General features: G+C 47.6%; 1 protein-coding gene across 5 annotated transcripts in view; it reads right to left on the bottom strand.

Moving 5' to 3' along the window:
- The window catches only part of GABA-B-R2 (gamma-aminobutyric acid type B receptor subunit 2), a 327602-nt gene extending 304177 nt beyond the window's left edge, over window positions 1-23425 (bottom strand). For all 5 annotated transcript variants that reach the window (XM_089580255.1, XM_089580488.1, XM_089580333.1 and 2 more), the window contains exon 1: window positions 23010-23425. In XM_089580255.1, the coding sequence (XP_089436381.1) occupies window positions 23010-23381 (372 nt within the window). In that variant the 5' untranslated portion in view covers window positions 23382-23425. The remainder of the gene's footprint in view (window positions 1-23009) is intronic.
- Window positions 23426-23659: the final 234 nt, after the last annotated feature.

Below are 23659 nucleotides of genomic sequence, written 5' to 3'. Positions count from 1 at the left end.
TCCTGGTTTTGTGACCTGAATAGGCTAGAGAGGTGGGTAGCCGGTACAGGTATATCATTGACACTACTTCATCAAGGGATAGGGCGGAAAGCCCTGCAGATTTTACTTGCCCTTCCTTTTCTCCCTCCGTACAGTTCCCTAATGTTACGCAACTATCGCAGGCGAGTACCGTCTCCGAAAGAAAGCGGCCGTGTTCTTTGCCACGACGCAATTTTCTCACCAAAACCGCCGCCGCCTTATCATTGATCCTCGTGCTGCAAAGCAGGCAGGCTGCAGCACACTCTGCACGCTGCAGGGGCGGGGGACGAACCGGGGACCAAGGCCTGCTTACGTCACACGGGAGGCGGAGGAGGAGGGAAGAGCAGACGTCACGCCCCGGTCATGCCTAGGCGTGGCGGGGGCCTTTTAATCCGGTCTTAAGGTTACGTCCTGCGAGCGCTGCGGTCGGCGTCTCGCAGTCCGGCGCAACATGGCGCGTACTCCCGGGCAAGGAAACTGTCGTCGCGCGATAATCCTCCGGAGCCGGCGCCAGCGCGAGAGGCAGATTATCGCCCCGGGACGGCGCGCCTCCTGACGCGAAACAATGGCGTTAAGCGCCAGCAACCTCTTCCCCTCTTCCTGCCTCACCTCCAGCCTTCCGCGCAGCTCTTCTCCTTGCGAGCTCATAATACGGGCTCCCTTGAGAATGTCCCTTATCAAACGAATTTGATTACACGAACCCCGCAGGGAAAGGCTTACCCTCAAGAGACGGGACTCGAACGATGGCAGCCGAGCTTAGAGACGACGCTCCTCTGATCAGCATTTAGAAAACGGTCGCGTGCCCTGCCACGCTGGCTTTATTCTTGGCTGCTTCACTTCGGTCGTTTCGACTGTGGAAGATATTTGTTTCATAACAGACAGCCCATTGTTGGGGTGAAAGGGCTTTTTTTTTAACACGTGGCGATATAATGAGGCTACAATAATAAAAGCGTTCCGGGGGAACTGCATTCTATCTGAACGCGACACATGTCGAAGAGTTGCTTCACTGAAGCGCACGAGAGATAAGCGTCCTTCCATCATACGACGAATTGTCATACGCCCAACTAGTAATATTCGGAACTGACAAAGCGTTCAAGTCAGATGTTGAATAACCGCAGAATTGTTATAAGAATGCAGGGCGCTGGGGCCATGATTTGAAATATGGGCTCTCGTATCTAAGAGCAGTCTATAGGGGCCTGTCTGTTGCAAGAATGTTTAATTTGCTGCAGCAAAAAGATTTGGACTTCAGAAAGAAGAAGCCGATACGCTTTTTTTTTTTCACGCGACTGCCGCATATGCGAACAGATCAGCACCGAGAAATCTGTAAAGAGAACACCGGCAACTAATCGACAAGACGCCGCGGTGGCTCAGTGGTTATGGCGCTCGGCTGCTGACCCGAAAGACGCGGGTACGATCCCGTCCGCGGCGGTCGCATTTCGATGGCCGCTAAATGCTAGAGGCCCGTGTCCTATGCCATGTCAGTGCTCGTTAAAGAACACCAGATGGTCGAAATTTCCGGAGTCTTTCTTACGGCGTCCCTCATAGCCTGAGTCGCTTTGGGGCGTAAAACCCCAATAAATCAATCCACCGGTGCGACGCCTTTTACTACTTCTACGAGTCAGCCATGCCCTTGTGGTGCTCCCGCGCGGTCTTCCCCACTCCTGGACAGTGTTTGTCGCCTTCTGAGAAGGTGTCTTCGCCGCCAAGTGACCGGGCGAATAAGGAAGAGGAACAGGGGAAGGGCGCAGCCGAGGCGGAAGAGCCGCTCCACGTCACCTGCAGCAAAGGCGGTCGGCTCGTGTCGGAGCCCGTTTGAAAGGGGCCAATGTTGGCTCCCGCATTACGAGCTTTGACAGCGCGCTCCGGGCCGCTTCGATCCGGGCAACAGCAGAGGCTAGCCAGCATTGGGGGCCGCACTGCCGGCTTCAACCACGCAGCTCGCCCCGCCGTTGCACGCCGCTCTGGGGAAAAACTGGAGCCAGTGAGGGAGGGAGCGACGGGTTGGGGGAAAACAGGATCCAGTGAGAGAGAGGAGAGAGCAGAGCAGAAGTGGAGCGACAGGGGGTTGGAGGGAAACCGGAGCCAGCGAGGAAGGTAGGAGAGGAAAAATTGGAGCGGAGGGAACGCTTTAGGGGAGAACGGGAGCCATGGCGAACGGATGAGAGTGTAAGGGGAGTCCTCGCTACCCCAGTGCGTGGCTGTGTCCGGCGTTCGCGTGTGCTCTGTCGGATGCAGGAGGGGAAGGGGAGAGGGAGGGGGACGAGAGGTTTTCCCGGTGGCTTAAGCGAAGCATTAGCGTAGCGGCTTGCAAATGAACCATGGACGTCGCTGGCGTTCACTCGGACCTCATGAATAATTAAGGCAACGGTGGCAGCGGTCGGTCGTGTCTGCTGGCCTGTTTGCCGACCTGTTTGCAGCAAACACGGCTTTGCTGGAAATTGGGGGGGGGGGGGTTTCGGATAGGGGTGGATGGTGAAAAAGCTTTTCTGACCCGATCGTGGCGTTTTTTTTAAAGGAAAACATCGATAGCTAGTTTTTTGTCGCCGGTATGTGCAGGTCGTTAGGAGGACTAGTGTCCGGGAGACTTTGGCGGCATTATGTTTGAGGGAGCCGCGTTCATAACAGTCAGCGGCTCTTTCCGTGCTAGGTCAGGCGGATCTCATTTCAAATCTTCTTTTCATCATACGTCGTGGCGTCCCTAATGACATCGCGTGCGCAGCATCGGCGTCATTTCTCTGCGGTTATTCGACCGAGATTTTGGCCTCGCAGGTATGGTCACTTTCAGGTGGTGCGTATTTTCCGGCGCTTTTCGGCGACTCAGTGGCGAAATAGCATGGAACGTACACCTGAGCATGGAAATCTTTCATGTACGCTTCAATCGTGGCTAAAGTTCACTTTCAACACAGCCAGCAGGTCACGTGGTTCTTCCTTTCATTTACGCGCAATACGTGGGTGTGGGTAAATGCAAACAATAAAGCCTCTGCTTGCACTCCTAACACGTCGTTCATTTATGCATTCTGGAAATAACTGCTGCAATATTTTTCATTGGGACGTTTTGTAGCCTCCATTCAATAAAGGAAGCAAATGTGCAATAAAGGTTCCGAGGCCCCGTCAGACGTTCGAATACACTTTTTGCCTCGGCTATCCAGACAGGAAAATTAAATATGTATAACCATAAACACTGTACCGGTTTCTGTCAAAAATAAATGAATGAATGAAATCGCCAGTTGGACATCATAGCATGTAAGCGATTGGCCGGGTAGGTCACCTTAATAAGGCTTATGATGTGTTGAACGCGCAATCCGCTCCGCGGATCATTACGTATGCTTCATTCTTAATCTACATACTTTTTAACTAGCAAAACCTTTTTTTAACACATCACGCGTTTCTGGCGGGTCTTTAGAGTACATTTAACCATTCTAAAAAATAATAAAGCAGCTTCCATGACTCATTTTAGTATGCTGTAAGCATACTAAAAAGTAGGTGATAAGTTCGATGCAAGTTTTCACAGGATATTCGCGCAGTAGTCGAGGTGAGATTATGTTTTCAGAATCTGATCAAAGAGAGCAAAGCATGGCTACTTTTGCGGTGTGCTGGGATGAGTTTAAATCTGAGCGTTCAACTTTGGACGCGGAAGGTGCGCTCCATTCGTCCGATTTTCGGTGGAGTGAGAATGAATCCTACTAGCAATGGCAGTCTTTAGAAACATACGCAGTGACTCCATGAGATCATCATGGGCTTGCATCTATTTCAAGAAAAGGCAGGCGACGAACTAGGCTCGTCGACTTTCTTCTGGAAACAGGTCTTATAAGAAACTATTATATGTGCACCGTTAGCTGTTTTGCGGTTGCATTTTCATTGAATTTTACTGGGCGTGGTGACAGGGGCGCTAGAGCAATAAAAGTCTCGCTGCTGCGAGTGAGCGGAAGTACGCAAAAAGAAAAGTTTCATTCGTATAGCGAAAAAGAAGCGCAGAGCTTTGGTCGCAAACCTTACAAAAAAAAAACTGCACGATTTAGCGTCGTTACGAAAAATGGGAATTAGGTGCGCTAGCTCTTCGGTTTCGGCTCGAGGATCGATTTTCTAGGTCAAGCAGATTTCCGACAAAGATCACCAAAATCGGACTTAAGCTGTGCCTTAAGGGTGTAAAGCGATAGCGTTAATGGGTTAATGCCCACATACGCGGAATTGGTCATTATCTAACTCACATTCATAGATCCGTGGCAGTCCTCATACCGCTCCTGGCACAGTGGTGCAGCGGGATTAAGCGATGTGCCACTGCCCTGCGATGGCAGGTGCTGTCATCGGTGGGGCCTGTGACACTGAGCTAGGTTGCTCTATCCGAGCAACACTTGAAAATGCTTGCTTTCAGAGCAAAACCAGACTCCAGACAAACAAACATGCAATGGCTAAATGCGCGGAATGGCCGCTATAGGTACTTGCGCACTACATGTCTCACTTAAATTGCCATTCATTCATTCATTCATTCATTCATTCATTCATTCATTCATTCATTCATTCATTCATTCATTCATTCATTCATTCATTCATTCATTCATTCATTCATTCATTCATTCATTCATTCATTCATTCATTCATTCATTCATTCATAGCAATGGTACAGAACGGCCTGATGGAGGCGTCATTGCATTCTGAGAAGCACGCAGGTTAAAACCCACACTCCTCATGTTAATGCCACAAATCATCGACACCACAGCCGCTTCTGGCCAAATACCTTCCCCAGTCTTCAATCAGCCCTACATCACGGTGGCCTCAACAACCATACCTCAGAAAATGTATATCCAACCCAACCCCTTGATTCAATATTCCTTTCGATTTTGCCTCGCTGCTTCAGAATCCACTTTGCTACTTTAACAAACTGCAACATATTACACGGAAGTTAATTTCCCCCTCCATTTCTTTTATATACGATGTAATTAGCTCGAGTTTGTTCTCTGATTAACTCCACTCTTTTTCTGTCGTTTAGTGACAGGTTGACAATTACCTTTCAAGCCCTACCGAAAACAAACAGGAAAAAAAATATCCACTAGCAGCTTCATAGATACAGATGTGGACTCTGCGAAGTTTAAACAAAAAAAATCTATTCGACAATTCGACAATTGCACCGGCATAGCAGGCGCTCGCGGCGCGAATACGCTGAGGGCGCTTGAGTCGAGAACTTCACGCCCGCGAAAGCAAACACGCGCGTCCGCGGTAAAACAGGCATCGATTCCGGAACGATGGTGCCCGGCGGCGGGCTGCTTGCATCGATGCCCGGGAGGCACCGTTCGCGCCGGCGAAAGAAACGGGTGACAATAATGATCTTTCATTAGCTGCATTTCATTCAATTACTGAACCCCCCCCCCCCCCCCCCTTTCATTTCTCCTCGTCCACTGCCTCCTCCAACGGGTGGAGGGGATGGCGAACTCATAGAACGATGCGCCCGCCATCTCGTGATCGCTAATGAACCCTCTAGCGCACTCGCCTCCACTGGCGCTTGCTAGCCCTCGCTCGTTCACTCATTTTCCCATAGGAGGAGATGGGGAACAACTCCTTCCCTACGTCCCCCTTTTCTTCCCTAATTCCCTCCTCCCTCCCTCAATAACCCTAACGGCAGGCCTTTCCCTAACGGCGACGGCACTCCGAGGGACGAAGCTCTAGTGGTGGTGGCCCGCTAGCAGCTTATTGGCTCGTTTTCCAATGACGTGACCAGGGAAAACAAAAGTGGTGTGGCTTGGCTCGTCCCTTTTCTCGACGGAAACATGCAAATGAGAGCGATGGCGGCATTCTGCGGGTTCAGACCATTTCGGGAAAACTAAAAACAGAAACCAGCAAAACGAGCAAAAGGAACGAGGGCAGCCATCGAAACAAAGTTTTTATCCCGTCGTCAGCTTCGGAAATGCTCGCCTCTTTCGAGTTGCGGGAGCGGACTGATGAAGCCCAATCTGCAGAACAAAAGAAAAACTTGGAATTCGAAAGGCATGCTGATTGGGCGGAAATCAGTCGCTCACTTGAAACATTACCGAAGCGCTGCGCAGGCTCCTATGCATACACAAATAGTGGCTTCACGATAAACGTAGCTTTATCTTTCCACTGCGAAAACTCGCTTCAATCACTTTGCCTTTCCTTCTGCCCTGCTGTTAGAAGGAAAACACAAGCACGCAGAGATTAACCGGCTCAAGTTTCGTTTTTAAACACTGTTGACGCCCGCTTTCCTGAACAACTAACCTCCGAAACGATATTCGCAAATGTTCTAAATGGCGTCTTTTGAATTTTTACGCTGAGCGTCGCAAGCAGAGCAAGAAGTACAAAAATTTGTTGCGGCTGACGGCATTTAGTTGACATCCCAACGAGGCAAATTTTGCAAGTCTTCCGTTGCAAATAAGCATTGGCATACATGACCTTCAGAGTCACGTCAGCAGAATCAACTGACCGCGGCAGGTAAGCGGCCGCGTTCTAGGGACAAGTGACAATGGTAGCTGCGTGGGACACAGCTATGATGTCATGAAGCATGACACAAGCGTCGCAGAGGGATGACGTCACAAGGCACGACACAGAGCCAAGGAACAATGATGCCCCAAACTACGACACAGAGCGTCAGAGAGCGACGTCACCACAGAACAAACGCTTGTTTTATTACAGGAACGCAATGTGGTATACGCAAACGTTGTCACGTCATAATGTGACGTCATCGAGTATTTGGTCACGAACACATTGTATCTCTGTGAATGCAAAGTACGAGCACAGAGCTCGGAGGGCGAAGTTTCCTGCTGTGCACTCTAGCTATAGTATACAAATTGAAACTCACAACTGAACAGTCAGGAAACGTTCAGAAATGCGGAACCAAACTGACATGTAAACATGTATGCTAAAGACTACAAGTGCAGTGACCAAAAACAAGTACGGTCAGTGAGCCCTGCTCCGTTAGTTGCTTTTTTTTCTTCTGTGCAAGTTATCGCCCTCTACGCATTGCTCTCTGCCCCCTGCCCCGTCTCATTTGCGCTTAAACGACACGGAATTAGCGCCCTCTGAAGGTATGCGTGGCGGCAGCGATTTATTCACGCAAGCCGAGGGGCGGCGAGGGCGATTGCTCGGGTGAAGGTGGCGCCACTGGCAGAGCAAAAAAACAGAAAGTGTCTACGTGCACGCCGGGACTGATTGGCTCGTTCTGCGACAGTGTTCTTGCGGAGGGGGAAGAAAATGGAAGCGAGGAAGCATCACCGCGTCGTTGGCAGCGGCAAAGGCGGTAACGGCAGGGAAGACATGCAAATGACCTCGCCGCCTGCAAGACCTCGACAAAGGATCCCTTGATGCAGCTACTAGCCGTGTCTGGTCCTTTGAGCGGGCGCGCCGATACAAAGATTCTCGGCTTTCTTCCATTCTGGCTTCGCTGTCAGCATTTTTTCTTTTTGAGTAAGAAGGCGAAAGAAGGTGGGAAGGGAAAGGGGAAAAGAAGGAGTCCCTAAATCTCGTCGGCTTGAAACCTTTACGATGGCCTGACAAAGCCAAACCACTTTTTTTTTTCAAAGCCCTAACCACCCTCGGAAACTTCTACGTAACCTAGTTTGTCGAAATCATGCAAATGACGTTTGCGCAATGTGTTTCGCTCTGCTCCAATGGGACGAATTAGGACAGACGATGCGGGTTTTCGGACATGTCTTCGTCAAGTTCACAAAGCTAAAGCATTTTCTTTACAAACGCTTTTTTTGACCACGCACAGCATACTTTCCAAGAAATGTGGGAATGACGCTGTTGCACGGGAACCTGTTCTTTTACGTACATATTCACGCTAAAAAAAATTAGAAATAATACCCTACTTTTACGTACGCAGCCCGCTGGTTATACATGTTTAAAAAGTGAAATATGGTGCTTTGCGCGCTATGTATAAGTAGGGAAGATAGAGGTTTTTATTTATTTATTTTTTTCAATATCACCGAATGCGGCATGGAATTCCCAACGCTTACTCTACTGCGAGGTTTCGTGATACCTGCCCTGCGCTTGCAAATAGAATTCTGAGAGGTTCTTGCACACCTTCCACCTGCGGTCTATACACCATGTTCAGACAGCTGGGCAAAAAGAAAAATTCATGAGAAAATTAAAACTCTCGGACTACAGACCCGATGCGGACTGCATACCGAAAGGTTCGGTATACAGGATCTAGGCGCCCAATGCCCGAGGTTCACCTGCGAAGCTTCTGAATGAAAATCACAAATAGGTTTGGTTTGGTTTATGGGGTTTAACGTCCCAAAGCGACTAAGGCTATGAGAGACGCCGTAGTGGAGGGCTCCGGAAATTTCGACCACCTGGGGTTCTTTAACGTGCACTGACATCGCACAGTACACGGGCCTCTAGAATTTCTCCTCCAAAGAAATTCCAGCCGCCGCGACCGGGATCGAACCCGCGTCTTTTGGGTCAGCAGCCGAGCACCATAGCCACTGAGCCACCGCGGGGGCTGAAAATCACAAATATTACCTGTTCCGCCGGCCAAACGAAGCAAGTTATGGTGGCCACAGAAATCACTGTTCCTGACGTCGTGACAATCACTGCTGCGGTTACTGAGAGCGTCGAGCATGCGCGGCAAGCAATGACAGGGCCCAAAGTCTCTTATTTCCTTCATTTACTTGCTTAATACCTTCTTTATCCCTATCTATTACACCGATGCTGTTAGCGGCTCCTTTAACGCACCAGCAGCGTCGTTGGCGTAATGCATCACATTCCCATCTATTGAACGTGAAGTCATCTACTGGTCCCCTGGGACCATGACCTGACCGTCACGTGACCAGCGATATCATCGGCAGCGAGAAGCCGTACACGAGCATGCTCCTCAAAAGTGAGGTTGGTGTCATCAATTAGTCGCAAATAGAGGAAGCACACAAATCGCAATAGCATAAAGAGCGGATCATAGTATTATTGAGGGAGCATAATCCTTCAGGCAATTTTTTTCTTTCCGGTTTGCACTCCTTCCCTTCTTTCCCCAATGCGGGATATTCAACCGTAATCATCTGCGGTTCCCTCAGCCGCTTTCCTATCTGTGACATCTTTCCACCGTCTCTGCCGCCTAGCGAGAGTCTGCTCTTAGCACTTCGCATTCGTGTGTCTAGATGAAGTGTTTACTGTGGGCTATTTACACTCCTATTTGTTTGCTTAATATCGCAGCTTTAGAGCCAAAAGCAAAGGTATGTCCAAACCCTATCCACTGATAAATGATCACTTAATTTTCTTACATTCAATACCTATCCACTGATAAATGATCACTTAATTTTCTTATATTCAATATTCATAGTAGCAAGGACTCAAACCACTTTAGTGTGCCTCTCACGATACGAGTTCGAACTGTATTTTGTAATTCACTGTTAAACAGCACGTGAATACGGGACACACGAAAGAAAGTGCGCACAGCGCTTGTCTTGTGTGTACTTCCTTTTGTGTGTCCCATATTCACGCGCAGTTTAACAATGAATCAGTTCTAAATGACCGAAATCATATCCTTAATTAACGTATTTTGTAAAGAGCTCCATAACTTCTCCAGATCTTCCTTGCTATTCTTATTGGCCCTCAGTGCGCACGACACCAAAAATTTTCATCTCGCATGCGATCTGTCTCTGCTGTTGCGTTTATTATTTTCCCGCGCGGTTTTTGTAAAACGTCGCAGGTATCTTCAAGGTATTTTGATTATCTTTTTGCCTGTGGCCTCTTCATAACATGGGTGCATGTTTCGGAATAAAGTTTTACATTTTTCCTTTGCAGCAACTTTATTTCTCATAGAAACTATTCAAGGACAACGAATTGACAAAGCGCATTTAACAGAAACACTGAAACATAGGACACCAGCGCAAAAATGACGCAGAGCAAAAAACAGCAAGACAAAACGGGCGCGAAAACCGTCTTCAGTGTTTTTTGGTCTGCGCCCTATTTACGCTGGATTCTTATGTTTTAAGTACAAACCAACAGACCTAAACTGAAATTTTGATTAAAAACGCTGAAATGAAAGTAATACTTCAATGCGAAGACGCGCACCCCCCACCCCACCCCACCCCCAGCTGTGGCCAAAGTCGTTCGACACCATTCCTATTCCCCCGCTCTTGCTGATTTTTGGTCCCTTAAAAAAAGACACACACACAGACAGCTCAAGGAGGGAGACGCAGATTCCGCAGTTACCTCCTTTTTTACGATTCGCCTGATACAATCTGTTACACTTGCTTGACGCCGTAAACTCCTGCTTCTTATCGCTGCTATCGTCCGGGAAAGGCAGGACTCAAAACGATATTCAGCCGAGCTTGAACTCTGTCTACGATGTTCTCGCGCGCTTCTAGCAGCAATTGTCGCCATACATTTAGGAGATTAAGCGAGCGAGAAAGGCAGTGGACAAGAAGGAAGGAAGCTCGGGATGGGTTGGGGGGGGGGGGGGGGGCGGATTATTAAGGTTTCTTGTACCTGTATTCACATGCTACCCGTTACGTCCGTGCGCGGTTGCAGTTCTTGTCGCTGCAAAGAAAACGCCGCAGAACGCTAGACTGTTGATGCGACGACGAAGGGAAAGCACCGAACAGCATAGGAGGAGGTTGTCGCACAAGAAAAGGTGCTACCCATAAAATTGTTATTTGCTCTACTTCCTTCGCTACTCTTTGCCCTTTCTCGGGTTTTCTGGGATTGCAGGGGAGGGAGCGGGGGGGGGGGGGGGGGGGGGGGGGGGGGGGCTTTACGGTCCGACATGTTACGTCTTCCTGGCGTCGCCGCTTTTACGAGCCGCCTAGGCAGCCAAGGTGAAGAGTAAGGCACTTCTGTTTTCTTTGCATCGCTCACGTGTGGGAGTTCCTCTCTCTTTGTTTTGCTTTGGGCCCCTGCATACCTGGCTGCGGGCTCAGAGCTGTAAAAGGTGCGCTGTTGCTTCTTCCTGGCTCCGTGTGACACGTATGTATACGCGCCGTTGTGATACGCGTGGTTCGCTGAATGCGGTCGTAAAGAGGAAGCCCTTGGCGCATTAACGAATCATTTGACGGCTACTTCAATGGACCGAGGATTGGCGCCACCAAAGGTGTCCTTAAGACGGGGTCAAGGCATGCGACGAGAACTGCGCCGTTGCAGAGAGCGAGGCAATAATGAAGCAAACAAGGGAGAATAGGACGGTGTCACTCTGGAACTGCGCGCTTAAATAAGCAGGAGACCAGACAAGGGGCAGAACGCGAGCGCTGACTCATAACTGAAAGTTTGATTAGGAGACACCTTTTCGTCCGGAGTTTTATTCGACATGGCGGACATTATGTTTCTTCCTACATAATAATGCAGTTATTTACAATTTTTAATGGAGACTCCTGCAAGGTGACTGCAGCAGTCGTCTGAACAAATTTCCATGGAACCTGCGGTATGTATGCCTTGCATTTTATTTATTTAAATCAACTGCTAGTAACATATCCTATGGTTTAGGTACGCAGATGGAAGTACGTTACGTGCGATAAAATGAACAAGCGTGTGTCCGGCTGGCGTGCTTTACCACTGGTGGCGTTAGCTTCTGTACACGGGAAAACCCAACATAGTACAACCAGACTCAAAAATCTATGCAAGCTAAAGTGAGGAAAAATTTTTAGTTTGAAGTTTCAAGTTTATTTCTATTTCAGTAAGAAATGAGGGACCCGAGACAAAAAGTGAACGTTAATTCACTTGACGGCGCTCGGGCCCCATTACATGGCAAGACAGCGAGGTGTCGGTAGTAACAGTTGTGCGAGTACATTTACAGACATAGTAGCTTTTACTAACATAGTTCAGTTTTTGTGTGTGTGTTAAAGGCAAAGACACAATGTGAAGGATAAACATGATCAGCAAATAACAGCAATTGTGAATAGTAGCAAACCCAAAAATACAAAAAAGACATAGGAGGAAACACACTGCAGGAAACCAGAAAAAATTACATTTGTGAGAGAAAGAATTAATGTATTGTTTCCTTATTAACATTTTCAATATTAACATTGCTTTGGCGAAAATAGTTTAACAGAGTGGGGAGAGTATGTGCGAGCATTTGCTGGCCAAACGTCGTTCGTACGAAAGGTACCGTCCAGTTATGAGCAGAGCGCGAAGGATATGTTCGTGTAAGTGTTGTTAAACTGGCGATAGACAGCATTGCACTCTCAGAGGTAGTTATGTGCTGTTTGTAGCGAACTGCTAAGTTATACGAGTAGAGATAGTGTACTGACATTACTTTAAAATTCTTAAAAAGCGGCGCGGTATGAGTGTAGTAGTCTTTCCCAGCTATATGGCGAATAGCCTTTTTTTGTAGTGTATATATTCGATTTAAATTTGTTTTTGTAGTTGTACCCCATACAAGGAAACAATAGTTTAGTTGAGACAACAATAACGAGTTATAGATATGTAGCTTAATTTTCGGCGGTAGGAAGAAATGGAGTTTTGCTAAAATACCTACTGTTTTTGCCAGGCGTGAAATTATTTCATTTATGTGCCTATCCCAGGACATATTTTGTGGAAATAACCGCCTAGGGTTTTCATTTCATCAACAACTTCGATAGAAGCGTGGCCAAAAATTAGGTTATGATTTGAGGGCATGATAGGCATTGGAGACTGCCTTGTGGAAAATTTCATCGCAGTTTCTGTATGCATCCTAGAATAGTTTATGCAAACTAATTAAGACTGCTCATTTTACCCAATGCCCAATAAATATAGAGCAATGCATCTTGTATGCAATGAATAGAAGCTTTTTTTTGACAAAAGCGCCTCCGGCAAGCTCTTTGCGACGGGTGTATACTGCGCCGCATCACGCGCCGTATCACGGGAAGAGCCAGTAAATGACGCAACATTAATCCTTCAGTCTCTCAGCTGCCATCCCCCCCCCCCCCCCCCCCCCCCCTCCTCGAGGTGACTGCGGCAGAGATACCGGGTGAATAAAATTATTCAATACAAACTTTTCTTTGAAAATGCACGAGAGATAAGACAATGCGGATTGTGCAGGTGAATTCTACAGCGTAGCGGACGTTGGTGTAGCTCTATCAATATGCAAATAACTAAATTTGCTAATCAGCTTCTTTTATTTTAGGGACTAAGTTTACATTGCAAAATTGAAGGCTGGAAAGATCGAAGGTGCGCCCCTTTCCAAATTTTTTAATCGGCAGTGCGGTACGAAATATCGAACGTCGAAATATCGAAATATCGAGCTGGCTTTCTCGCAATGCATACTTCTAAAATGGCGTCGCTGCACGTGGTATTGTCGCAGAGTCATGTTAACCTCTTCTGTGTCATCAAATAGACAAATGGCGCCCGTATCTGATGCATCAGAAATGCGAGCGACTATATTTATAAATAAGTAATCCGTGAAAGCAAACTCAACGACCTTTAAAATGCGTATCTTTAAGTTCGATAACGCGAGCCTCATTGCCAATTAAGAAACTTTAAAAACTGAGCTCAACTTCAGTCTCGCAAGCTTCCAAGTTCGCCATTTAATCTTAGCCCCTAAAATAACAAATAAAAAGCTATTTACTTAAATTTAGTTCATCGTTTAATTACAGGGCTGCATCTCGTACATAATGTACATACTTTCCACTATTTTTTATTGTACAATATTTTTTCGTGGTGCTAAGTTAACAAGTATAAACTAATTAAGTTTTATTGTCTCCAGAAGGAAAGAGTCAATTAGGAAGTTGCAGATCGTCTTGAAAAACATAAGATGAAATGTTTATAACAAGGTGCCATTGATGTGGGTACTTTTTTTAAAGGGCTGAAAACTGAGCCCGGCTAATGGTTAGCAGCTCTCAGCGCTCATCTTTCAGCCACTGCAACGCAAAGCCCTGTCGGAGCTTTCCGGATATGGGCGGATTTGGTTCTTTGAGAGCACGTCTTGGGGCACTGATGTATCCCCGCTACCACGTGGAAGTTTTCACATTTCGTAGGCTTTCTTTTCAGGCCGGACATTGATGCAAAATCTTCACTTTGCTGTTCTACAACACTACCTACAACTTCTAAATTGACAATTTTTCCCAAGCCAATATTGAAAGATTTATGTAATTAATTCTACTAATTAGCTGACTTTTAAGAACAAAAGAAAAGCTGCTGCAGACTAGACAACACAGCTCTCAACAGCGCTCAGTTAGTTATACTCTTCTAGGACAAATCCTTTCGTTTAAAAACTGTTACCTTTAGATGGGCCGCCTGGTATATTGACATATACCCCGTGGCACATATGTCTCAATATTAACTGTGGCTTACTCAATATAAGAACGTAATAAATAGCAACATAAACAAACATATTAGACCACTAGTATAGAACATGGCTACATTAAGGACGCCGCAGTGATTTATTCAATGCACTTTGCCTTTCTAGTAAGAGAATTGTTATATTTTTCTCGTTGTTTGCTTGGCGCTGGTGGCTTTCTTTGAGAACTTGCAGCAACACCGCGAACCAAAAGGATCTTTCCTCTTGCCCTACCAAAAATTTAAATGGTCATTTTCATTGACACTGCTCTTTTTTTTTAACTTTCTTCTCTTTTTTGGTGTGTTTATTTCTTTAGGCGCACAACGTTCCAGCCTTCAATTTGCTTTGCTATACGCAGTATGCATCGTGAGACGGAACAATCCGGCAGCGCTATTTGCATTGCGATGGCGCCTTTCCCCTAGCGCATATGAAGGAAGTCAGCAGTCACCGACAGTATGAAACACAGGGGATGTTTCAATTTTTTTTTTCAATTTCTGGTGTTTATCAGTGAGAAATTAATAGCGTAATTATTTTATCGCTTAACGATAATTTATTGGAATGTATAGAAGAAAAATCAACTGCATGCCACCGATAGGATCCGAACCCACGACCTCCGCCTTTCATTTCCGATGCTCTGCCAACTGATCTACATTCTGCGGCTATCCAATCTACATTTAGTGTAATACCCCCGAAATTGGAAGATTGGGTATCCTCCACGGTACCTGAGTTGGCAGAGCTTCGAACTCGAAATTCGGAGGTCGTGGGCTCGGATGGCACAAGCGGCATGTGGTTGCTCTGTGTTCTACTTCCTAATCAATTATCCCTCAGCGATAAAATAGTTACATTATTAACTCATATATATATATATATATATATATATATATATATATATATATATATATGCGAAATTGAGAAACACCTCATTTAAGTAAACATTTATTGTGCGTGTGTATATATATGTATCGCATACTGCAGGCCCAATGAAGGGTCCTGGCAGGAGGGGCTCAATAAGCACAAAACAAAAAGTACAAGGCAAGACATCAATAAAAACAATTTAATAAAGGGCCTGTTCTAAGGCATCAATTTATACTACTGATGATGGTGGTAGCTGATTCCACTCAGTAATGGCGCATATATATACAAGGTGTCCCAGCTAAATATAACCAAGCTTTCAAAAAATACGAGGTGTCCTAGCCGTCTGAAACCAAGTGAGGGTTGTTTAGAGTCGCGTGACCTAGTCTGCAGTATTTTTTTTCGTTCTTCAAGGTTGACTAATTAGTCAAGCTTAATTAACTAATTTTTTTAATTATTGGCTTGAGGAACAAAGTGTCAATGGAAAAGTTGTAGATCTCTTTGATAAACAGCTTTCTGAGACATCTGCCGCAAAGTAATATTTACGTAGAGTAGTTGTTTTACCGGCCTTTAACCATAACCCGCACAATAAGAAAAAGCTTCCACATGACAACTGCGCCACTTCGACGTCCAAAGGCGCGCCTTAAAAATAAAATCCATTTTTTCTGAAGTCCTCTCCTCGATGAGACTTTGGGTGCACATTGGGGCAGAGAAGTGAGTGAGCAGCTGGTCACGTGACAACTTTCTTTTAAGACCATAAATGAAGCTACGTAAATCGTAACCTGCCGGAAACAGCACTACTAGCGGTTTTCCGAGGTGATCTAAAACTTTTGCATTGACACTTTCTTCCTGAAGTTAATAATTAAACAGTTAGCTAATTAAATTTCACTAATCAATTAACTTTGATTGGTTTGGTTTATGGGGTTTAACGTCCCAAAGCGACTGAGGCTATGAGAGACGCCGTAGTGGAGGGCTCCGGAAATTTCGACCACCTGGGGTTCTTTAACGTGCCCTGACATCGCACAGTACACGGGCCTCGAATTTCTCCTCCAAAGAAATTCAACCGCCGCGGCCGGGATCGAACCCGCGTCTTTCAGGCCAGCAGCCGAGCACCATAGCCACTGAGCCACCGCGGCGGCTAATTAACTTTGAAGAGCGAAAAAAAAATACTCAAGACTAGGCCACGCGACTATGAACAACCCTGAGTGGGTTTCACTGGACTGGGGCACTTCGCCTTTTTCAAAAGTTTGGTTACATTTAGCTGGGACACCCGGTATATATGCTTGCTTTTATATGCACGTCATAAATGTCATAAGAAGCCCCTCATTTTCCTTCTCTTGTATGCTCAATCCCCCAGGCACAGTGCGTCGTCGTATCTGCGCAGTGTCAAAGTAAAAAATGCGGCCTTTGCCTTCCTTCGCAGATAGAGCTCAGAGCTCTTTTGTTTTGTTTTGTTTTTTGTTCCGCACTTATCACAGCTCGGAAACAAAGTCACCGCCCTGGATACGTACTAATTGGCATGTCTCGCAGTGCAGCAGAGTGCACGACCCGACACACGCCGCTCGGGCGTCGGGAAGCGGCGACTAACTACAGCACGGGGCTGCGTAATATGGACCGGATTTCGCCGTCTCCGAGCCCAAAGAGCAGGCTCCATCGGTACCTGCTTAGCGCAAGGCAGCGAATTAATTTCGACGTCGAACAACGCTCATTACTAGCGTAACGCAGCGTTTGGAACAGGGGAAAATTGTTTGTTTGATGCGTGTCTGGACGCAAGGAATGAGATCCTGGAATTAGTGGTGCACCATATTTGTAATTCACTGGGCATCTAGAGCAGTTCCCTGTAAAGCATTAGATTAAGCAATATATCCTTGCATTTGCGTTTCCTCAACGGAACTTTAGCGATGTCATCGGCTGAAAGTGCTATAAGACGGGTCTTGTGAACCCCCTTATTGCATGTGAGAGATTGCACTTAAAGGAAGGTTCAGAATCCAACCGCACAGTTCTCTTGGTTAATGTCTCTTATAGCCGTCTACACACCTGTCTAGAGCGCTCGATAAATGCTGTGGAGTGTGTACTTATCCCATATACTTGTGACCTAAAGCTCTAAACCTGATTTTTCCCATTCACGCAAATTGATGTGGACCGTGTTTAACAACTCGTGTCATTAAAAGCAACATTGGGTCCGCAAGGCTGCAGCAACGATCGTTATAAACACGCAACAGAGCGCGACGTTTGAGAGCTCTAGACAAGTGCTTAGCCGGCATATCGTTGCGCGAACTGTCGGTAGCGATCGTCTCTCGCATAAGCTCCTTTCCCCCCGTGTAGGGTAGCAAACCGATTATTATTTCGGTTTACCTCCCTGACTTTCCTCTTCTACCCCCTCCTCCTCCTCGAGCGCTGTGAATTGCACAACGTCTTCTTCTTCAACTGTTAGTAGTATCGCAATGATATCGTCGCCAGATATGCCGATGACCCAGCGAAGTAAAACAATAAGCCTACAAAGCTGCGCGCAAATTTCGGTCAGGGACAATCGAAATCATGCTTTTTTTTTTTGTGAGAGTGTTCTCTGTCTTTAGAATGCAGCAGTCCTTCGAAACCAGAAAACTTCAATTCATGCTCAGTGTTTCCTTAAGCAAAGTATAAAAGTAGATAAAACAGAAATAAATAAAGTTCAGACTACATACTGAACGGAACACATGCAGTCTTGTTACACACGCGAGCGATGGCATACAGAACGAAGTCCGGATAAATGGTGTACGGGTGACCTTTCCCGTCTTCAGAATGCTGCCCTCATGCACGGCATCGCGAACAGAGAATTTTATCCTAAACAGTCACTCCAACAAGAAACTGAAGAGGGTCCTGAAAGCGAAAGTCCAGCGTACTCCAACTTTACTCCCTACCAGGATAAGCAAAAAAATCTTCACTTATATACTTTCAGGGGCTTCAGCCCCAACGCCCCGCCGGCAGTACTTCACTTTACAGCAGAAATGACAGCGTCGAAACTGGATATATAAACCACGCGCACCTGAGTAGGCGAAATGTTTTAGTTGGATTGAGCCTCGCCGCCAGTTCTTGCTGCTTGAACCATGTGACCACGTCACGCAGACGACGCTGCATAACTGGGGAAAAAGTTTTGCCTTATCACATACGAGCACCACGTAAGGTAACACTGCTCACTAGGTAAAACCAGCAAGAAACGTCGCTCCCGAGCGAACGCACAGCCATTTTCGCCCTTAACAATCTGCCAACACGGTTTAGTAAGCCGGCCAAGCGCGCAGGGTATAGAGTGTCAGCCTGTCAAATCAGGACTGGCGAGGATTTTTTATTTTTTTTACTGTGACGACTCCGTTACGAGGAAGGTGTAAGGTTGCAATGAGAGGAGCGTTATCTCTCCTGCTGAAACTCGATCTATCGCAGCAAAAAGACATGATTTGCTTCGACTATAAACACTAGAGCTGACAGCGCACTGCGCTGTTTACGGACGCCTGCATCCTGTGTCATAATCCGCCTTTAGATTGAAAGCCAACGAATACAGCAGGGAAATGAATATCGTGACGGTGACAAGCAGCGCTTTTAGCGAGCGCTACGAACTAGCGCTTTTCGGTTGCGCTAGCACCGAGTAAGGTTGCTCTGCGGCTTCTATAGGGTAGGGTAGAGTTTTCGGATAAGAGCGGGTGAGATTTCATGATGCGCTGCCTCGCGCTTATGCGAGTTTGGTAGTGACTCTGGCCGAGCTAGAAACGAGAAATGATCTTATCACAGAACACAGCTGATAAGCGGATTTCTTCTTTCAAGGATTTCTACTTGCGTCACCAGGATGATGTTGGAGAGAGTGTTAGGGAATCACGTGATGTCAGAGGCGGTGTTAATAAATTTATTGTCAGGTAACTGTTGAGCGATGACAGTTTGCGATTGCAAAAATGATGAAAATGGGAAGTGGATGTCTTCGTGCAATCCCAGTAAATCCCTAAGTCATGCTTTCATGTCAGCTGGAATATGAAGCCTACCCTCGATAAGCATCGCTAAAGTAAAATTGGCCCACTTTTCTTCTTTTAAACAGTTCCACTTCAAAATAGAGCTGATGTCTATCAGAGCCGAAGTTTTGTGATGGGAATTCTACAGAGATCGAACACTGCTAAACTATGGCCGCGCGTCCGTGCCACTGCGGACACTTCAATAACCCCATTCGTATAACCAATAAGTTGAACCATTTTTCGTTGTTAAAAAACGCCCGCCGACATTAAGAGAGCGAAGTAAAACTTGCTGTGTAAGCAAGACCAGACAACACACACAGCAAGCCGGTGCCATATTAAAGTAGTTCGATCACACCCCACTCTTGGCAACACATTTGTTTAAAAGATTACGCGTCAGCATATAGGCGCCAAGATGAAATCTCGGTGAAAATAATGACAGCGCGAAAAAAGTGGTAGGATTTTCACGCAGACGCGCGAAAGCGCGTGTTTAGCCCGGTTGACACACAGTTTTGCTTTCCTGGGTCGTCTGCACGTCTGGTGACGATTTTCGACTCAGGTAAGCTCTGATCAAGATTAAGCTGATCTCTTCGCGCGGTAGATAGCAGTTGATGACGGCGACGACGTATAATCACAGCGCGAGAGTGTGCTGCAGTTTAGCACGAGGTGTGATCGCCTGCGGCGATAGCATAGTGCTCTCGTGCAGTGACCAGCGAAGCTAATCTGTGCGCGCCGCCACGGGTTGGAAACCCAGTCGTATTTCTGCACCCTGAAGGCCATGCATGCCACAAGATTGTTGGGTTTGACTCCGCCTTCGCACTAAAGATGAGCCTCGAAGAATCATTCCTATCAGTACTATAGAAACCGGGGACTGTAGGGGCATAACCACGCTACAACGAGGGCTCGTTTTCAGCCCCTGGAAGTTGGGCTAGCATCTTACAGTTTCTTGCGAACGAACGAGAGACGCTTTTCAAAATGGCAGGAAAGATGCACCGCTGCATGCAATTGTGCGCGCAGGAGGCAGCATTAAAGGGGAGTTTCTCATGACATGCGCGGAAGCACAGGCGGGTCTTAAGGCTGGATTAGAGCTTGCATTAAATGAACTGTACAATGCTCACAACGAGCAACCTGAATGGATGCCAGTGTTCAGTGAACTGGCAAACTTGAAACGTTTTAGAGTCACATCGCAGCCTCAATTTCGGCTGCCACTTTGAATGTTATTAAATTGTTATTTTGCTCTGCTACTGCTACAACCTTTTTATGGCGGTGACCAATAAATAAAGAAAAAAAAAAGCATTAAGCATTACGCTAAAGAGGACGAGGGTGGTAAAAGAAATAGCACAATTGCGAACCTTCAGCTCATAACGTGGATAGTGATACTGCTACAAAAAAAAAAAAAAAACGCGAGTAGGAAGCTAGCTCTTGTCCACTTTTTTTCATATCATAAACCTCTAGATGCACCTTTAACTAGATGCACCATTAGCGGTTAAATGCTTGCATCGCGATAATTTACCATACCTCTCTAGCGGCTCAAATCGGCACCAAGCATCGGATTTGACCTCTCAGACTATTCCCTCTACAAGAATAAATCGCTCGGCTAGCGGAAACAGTTTCCAGGCCATCCTTACGCCATCAACTTCACGACTGTGATTCTGAGACGAGGTGCGCCGGAGGTGCAAACCATTGCTAGTCGTATCACACAATATTTAACAGCTGCTACGGATTTTTTGTGCTGACTGCGGGGTATTCTAGACATCAGATGTGCGCATGCATACTGCTGTACTAAATAATGATACTCGTTGTTTAGATGCTGCATGTTATGCACGCAGCGTAGTCTTTGCCGAAAGTAAAGGCGATGAGGGTTGCCTTTCAGCCGTGTAATGGAGTCATTACGGCCGTCCTTGAGATCATGCAATAGTGAGGACCAGGGATTTCCTCGGCTTACAGAGATTTAACGCTTTAAGAGTTTGGTGCATTGTGGTTTAACGCCCCAAAGGGACTCAGGCTGTGAGGGATGCCGTATGGTGGAGGGCTCCGGAAATTTCGGCCACCTGGGGTTATTTATCGTGCACTGACATCGCACAGTACACGGACCTCTAGAATTTCCCCGCCATCGAAATTCGACCGTCGCGGCCGGGATCGAACTCGTATCTTTCAGTTCAGCAGCCGAGCGCCATAACCACTGAGCCACCGCGGCAGCTGAGCGCCATTAGTGACCGACTAGTGACAAACCTCGGTGCATGGTTACTTTTAGCAAGCACGGTACGCGGTGCAAATAGTGTACATAGTGCGACTACTGGAAGTTATGTACAAATAGCGTTTCTTCCGAGTTCTTTTTTGATCCTATGCCACCCTTATGATTACGCCATACTCTTCTGCACAACCTTCGCTGATGTACTACTCTTAGGATCAAGTAAACATTCTTCTGAAAACGTTTCCTTTCCTCCGTTAGCAACAAGCTTTGAGGCGCCCAACATCGTTGGTCAAATCAGCCTCTCCATTTCTTGCCGTTAAACATTTCTGTTTCTCTTAAAGTAAAGGCTGCAGCAGCACCGGTAGATTGAGAAGTTCCCTGCATCACATCTGCTGGTTAAGTGTCCCTTTCCATATGAAGAGTCAATTCGATGATATCCGGTCACAAGAGAAGGTCTGTCTCGAAGCAATCTCATTGTTCCACTTTGTTCATGTTTACCACAAGTGCTGTGCGGCGTTCCACAGTAAATACAAAATATATCTGAAGCCATTGGGCAGTCAGAGGTGTAAACATTTACCGGAGTGCCGCCAGGTGTCAAGAGCACCTCCCCTTCCGTCGGGTGAAGAAAAGATGGTACAGCCATTTTCACGCTGCTCATCGTGCTAAGCAAGTCAAGACCTCCGAAGTCGACAATGGCCGCTAGGGGGCGCTACGTGCAGTCATAAACGCGGACCCTAGTCAGTTGCGATCAAAGAGGTGGCATGTCTGCCCACGCACTTATACAGAAGTGTTATAAAGAAGCCGGAGCTGCTGCCGCTCGGTCCCATTACATCTGATACGACTGATGCAAGAGGGTGATAGCACCGCAAGCTTTTGACAAAAAAAAATTAAGACGCGCACGCATAACTGATTTAAGAATCGCAAAAGCATTCACACTTGCGAGGAAAGCAACGTCGCGTCTGTATGAACGAAAGGGGAATTTCATGATTTCCAAATCTGCACACGTTGCACTTTCCAATGCGCATTGCAAGAGTGCAATGCTTACATTTCTGACAAAACAGTAAGCAGAGCATGGCCATTTAGGGGTGCACGTGTGTGAACGAATCCATGTTCTTGGCTTTCTTACTTTCTTTCCAATGACAGCATGGAGGACCTGGTAAACCTTACCCGCTTCATTCCTCGAGTTTTCGCTCTTGGAGCGCTGAACAAATGGCAGCAATCGAGCGCCTTACACGCAGCTACAATTCGATTCGCGCTACAAGTAGCCGAGCTAGGAGCATTCCCGGTGGAAAGCGACGGCGCCGCTCGCTTCGAAAATCGGGCCAGTTGTAATGCAGCGGCGCTTCTATTTCAATCCCATTTATCTGACCGTTCGTCATTATTAGCCCGCGCACCACCGTTATCGCCAGGATTGACCGGTCGGCGGCGCTCAGGGGACACAGTATAGGAAGCGGTATCAAATCGATTGAGCAGAATCATTGTACGGCCCCGGCCCAGGGAAACGAAACCGGGCCGTTGCAAAGGGAGAAAGATGAAAAGAAATCCATCCGGCGAGACAGAGATGCAGGCGTCAGCAGTTTTTTAGTGGCTTTTGTCAGTTTTCTTTTCAGCCGTTTACCGTGAACGAGATACCGCATATCGCCACCAGTCCGCGCTGCTAGGATAAGGTTGCTTTGCAATTAAGATACTAGTATTTTGATCACGCCGGCCCACAGGGGACCGCGTGGAGCTAGACAGCACTAGGGAAAGGGGAACACCGAGAGCGAGGGCATGAACAGACCTGGGTGTCGTTCCAGATGATGTCCAGCTTGTAGCCCGGCAGGAAGTGGGGGCTGCTGTTGATGTGCCTCAGGGCCAGGCTGACGGCGGGCACCACACCGCGGCCGATGGCGCCTTCGCTCAGGTTCACCGTGGTCGGGAAGAAGCCCGCGATGAGCAACTCTTCGGGCTCCTGGTGCGCCGAGGCCAGCACATGTTCCTCCTCGTCTTCGGCGGCGGCAGGCCGGTTTCGGTGCGGTGCGGCCAGAGCGGCCGCCCGGCCGCCCAGCACTAGAAGCGTGGCCGCCGCCACCAGCAACACCAGCAGTAGCGGCGGCTGCGCCGGAACCCGAGGAGGCCGGAGCGGGAGCGGCGGCACCAGTGCGGCGCGCATTCCCGTCCGGCGCGCGCACCGGCACTGCCTGGCCGCGCACTGCGGCGCCCCGGCCGCCGGGGCTCGGACCCCGGCGCCGCCAGGGGCCGCCACGCTGCCGAGGCCCGCGAGGAGGGCGAGGGGCCCCGGGCCCGCGCACCCTCCGCGCCACCCTTGCTCTCTTTCTGGGCCCTCACGAGGCCGCTCGTGATCGGCGATAGTCGAGCGTCCGATTCGCGCTTGTCACGCTGGAGCGCGCACCACAACGATGCGTGCGAAAACGTTTTACGATTTGCTGA

This window comes from Amblyomma mixtum, chromosome 1 (genome assembly GCF_055824585.1).
Source record: "Amblyomma mixtum isolate Tamu chromosome 1, ASM5582458v1, whole genome shotgun sequence".
In the NCBI taxonomy this organism is placed as follows: domain Eukaryota; kingdom Metazoa; phylum Arthropoda; class Arachnida; order Ixodida; family Ixodidae; genus Amblyomma; species Amblyomma mixtum.
Note: the sequence above shows the minus strand (reverse complement) of the source record. Positions and strands in the feature narration are given on the sequence as shown.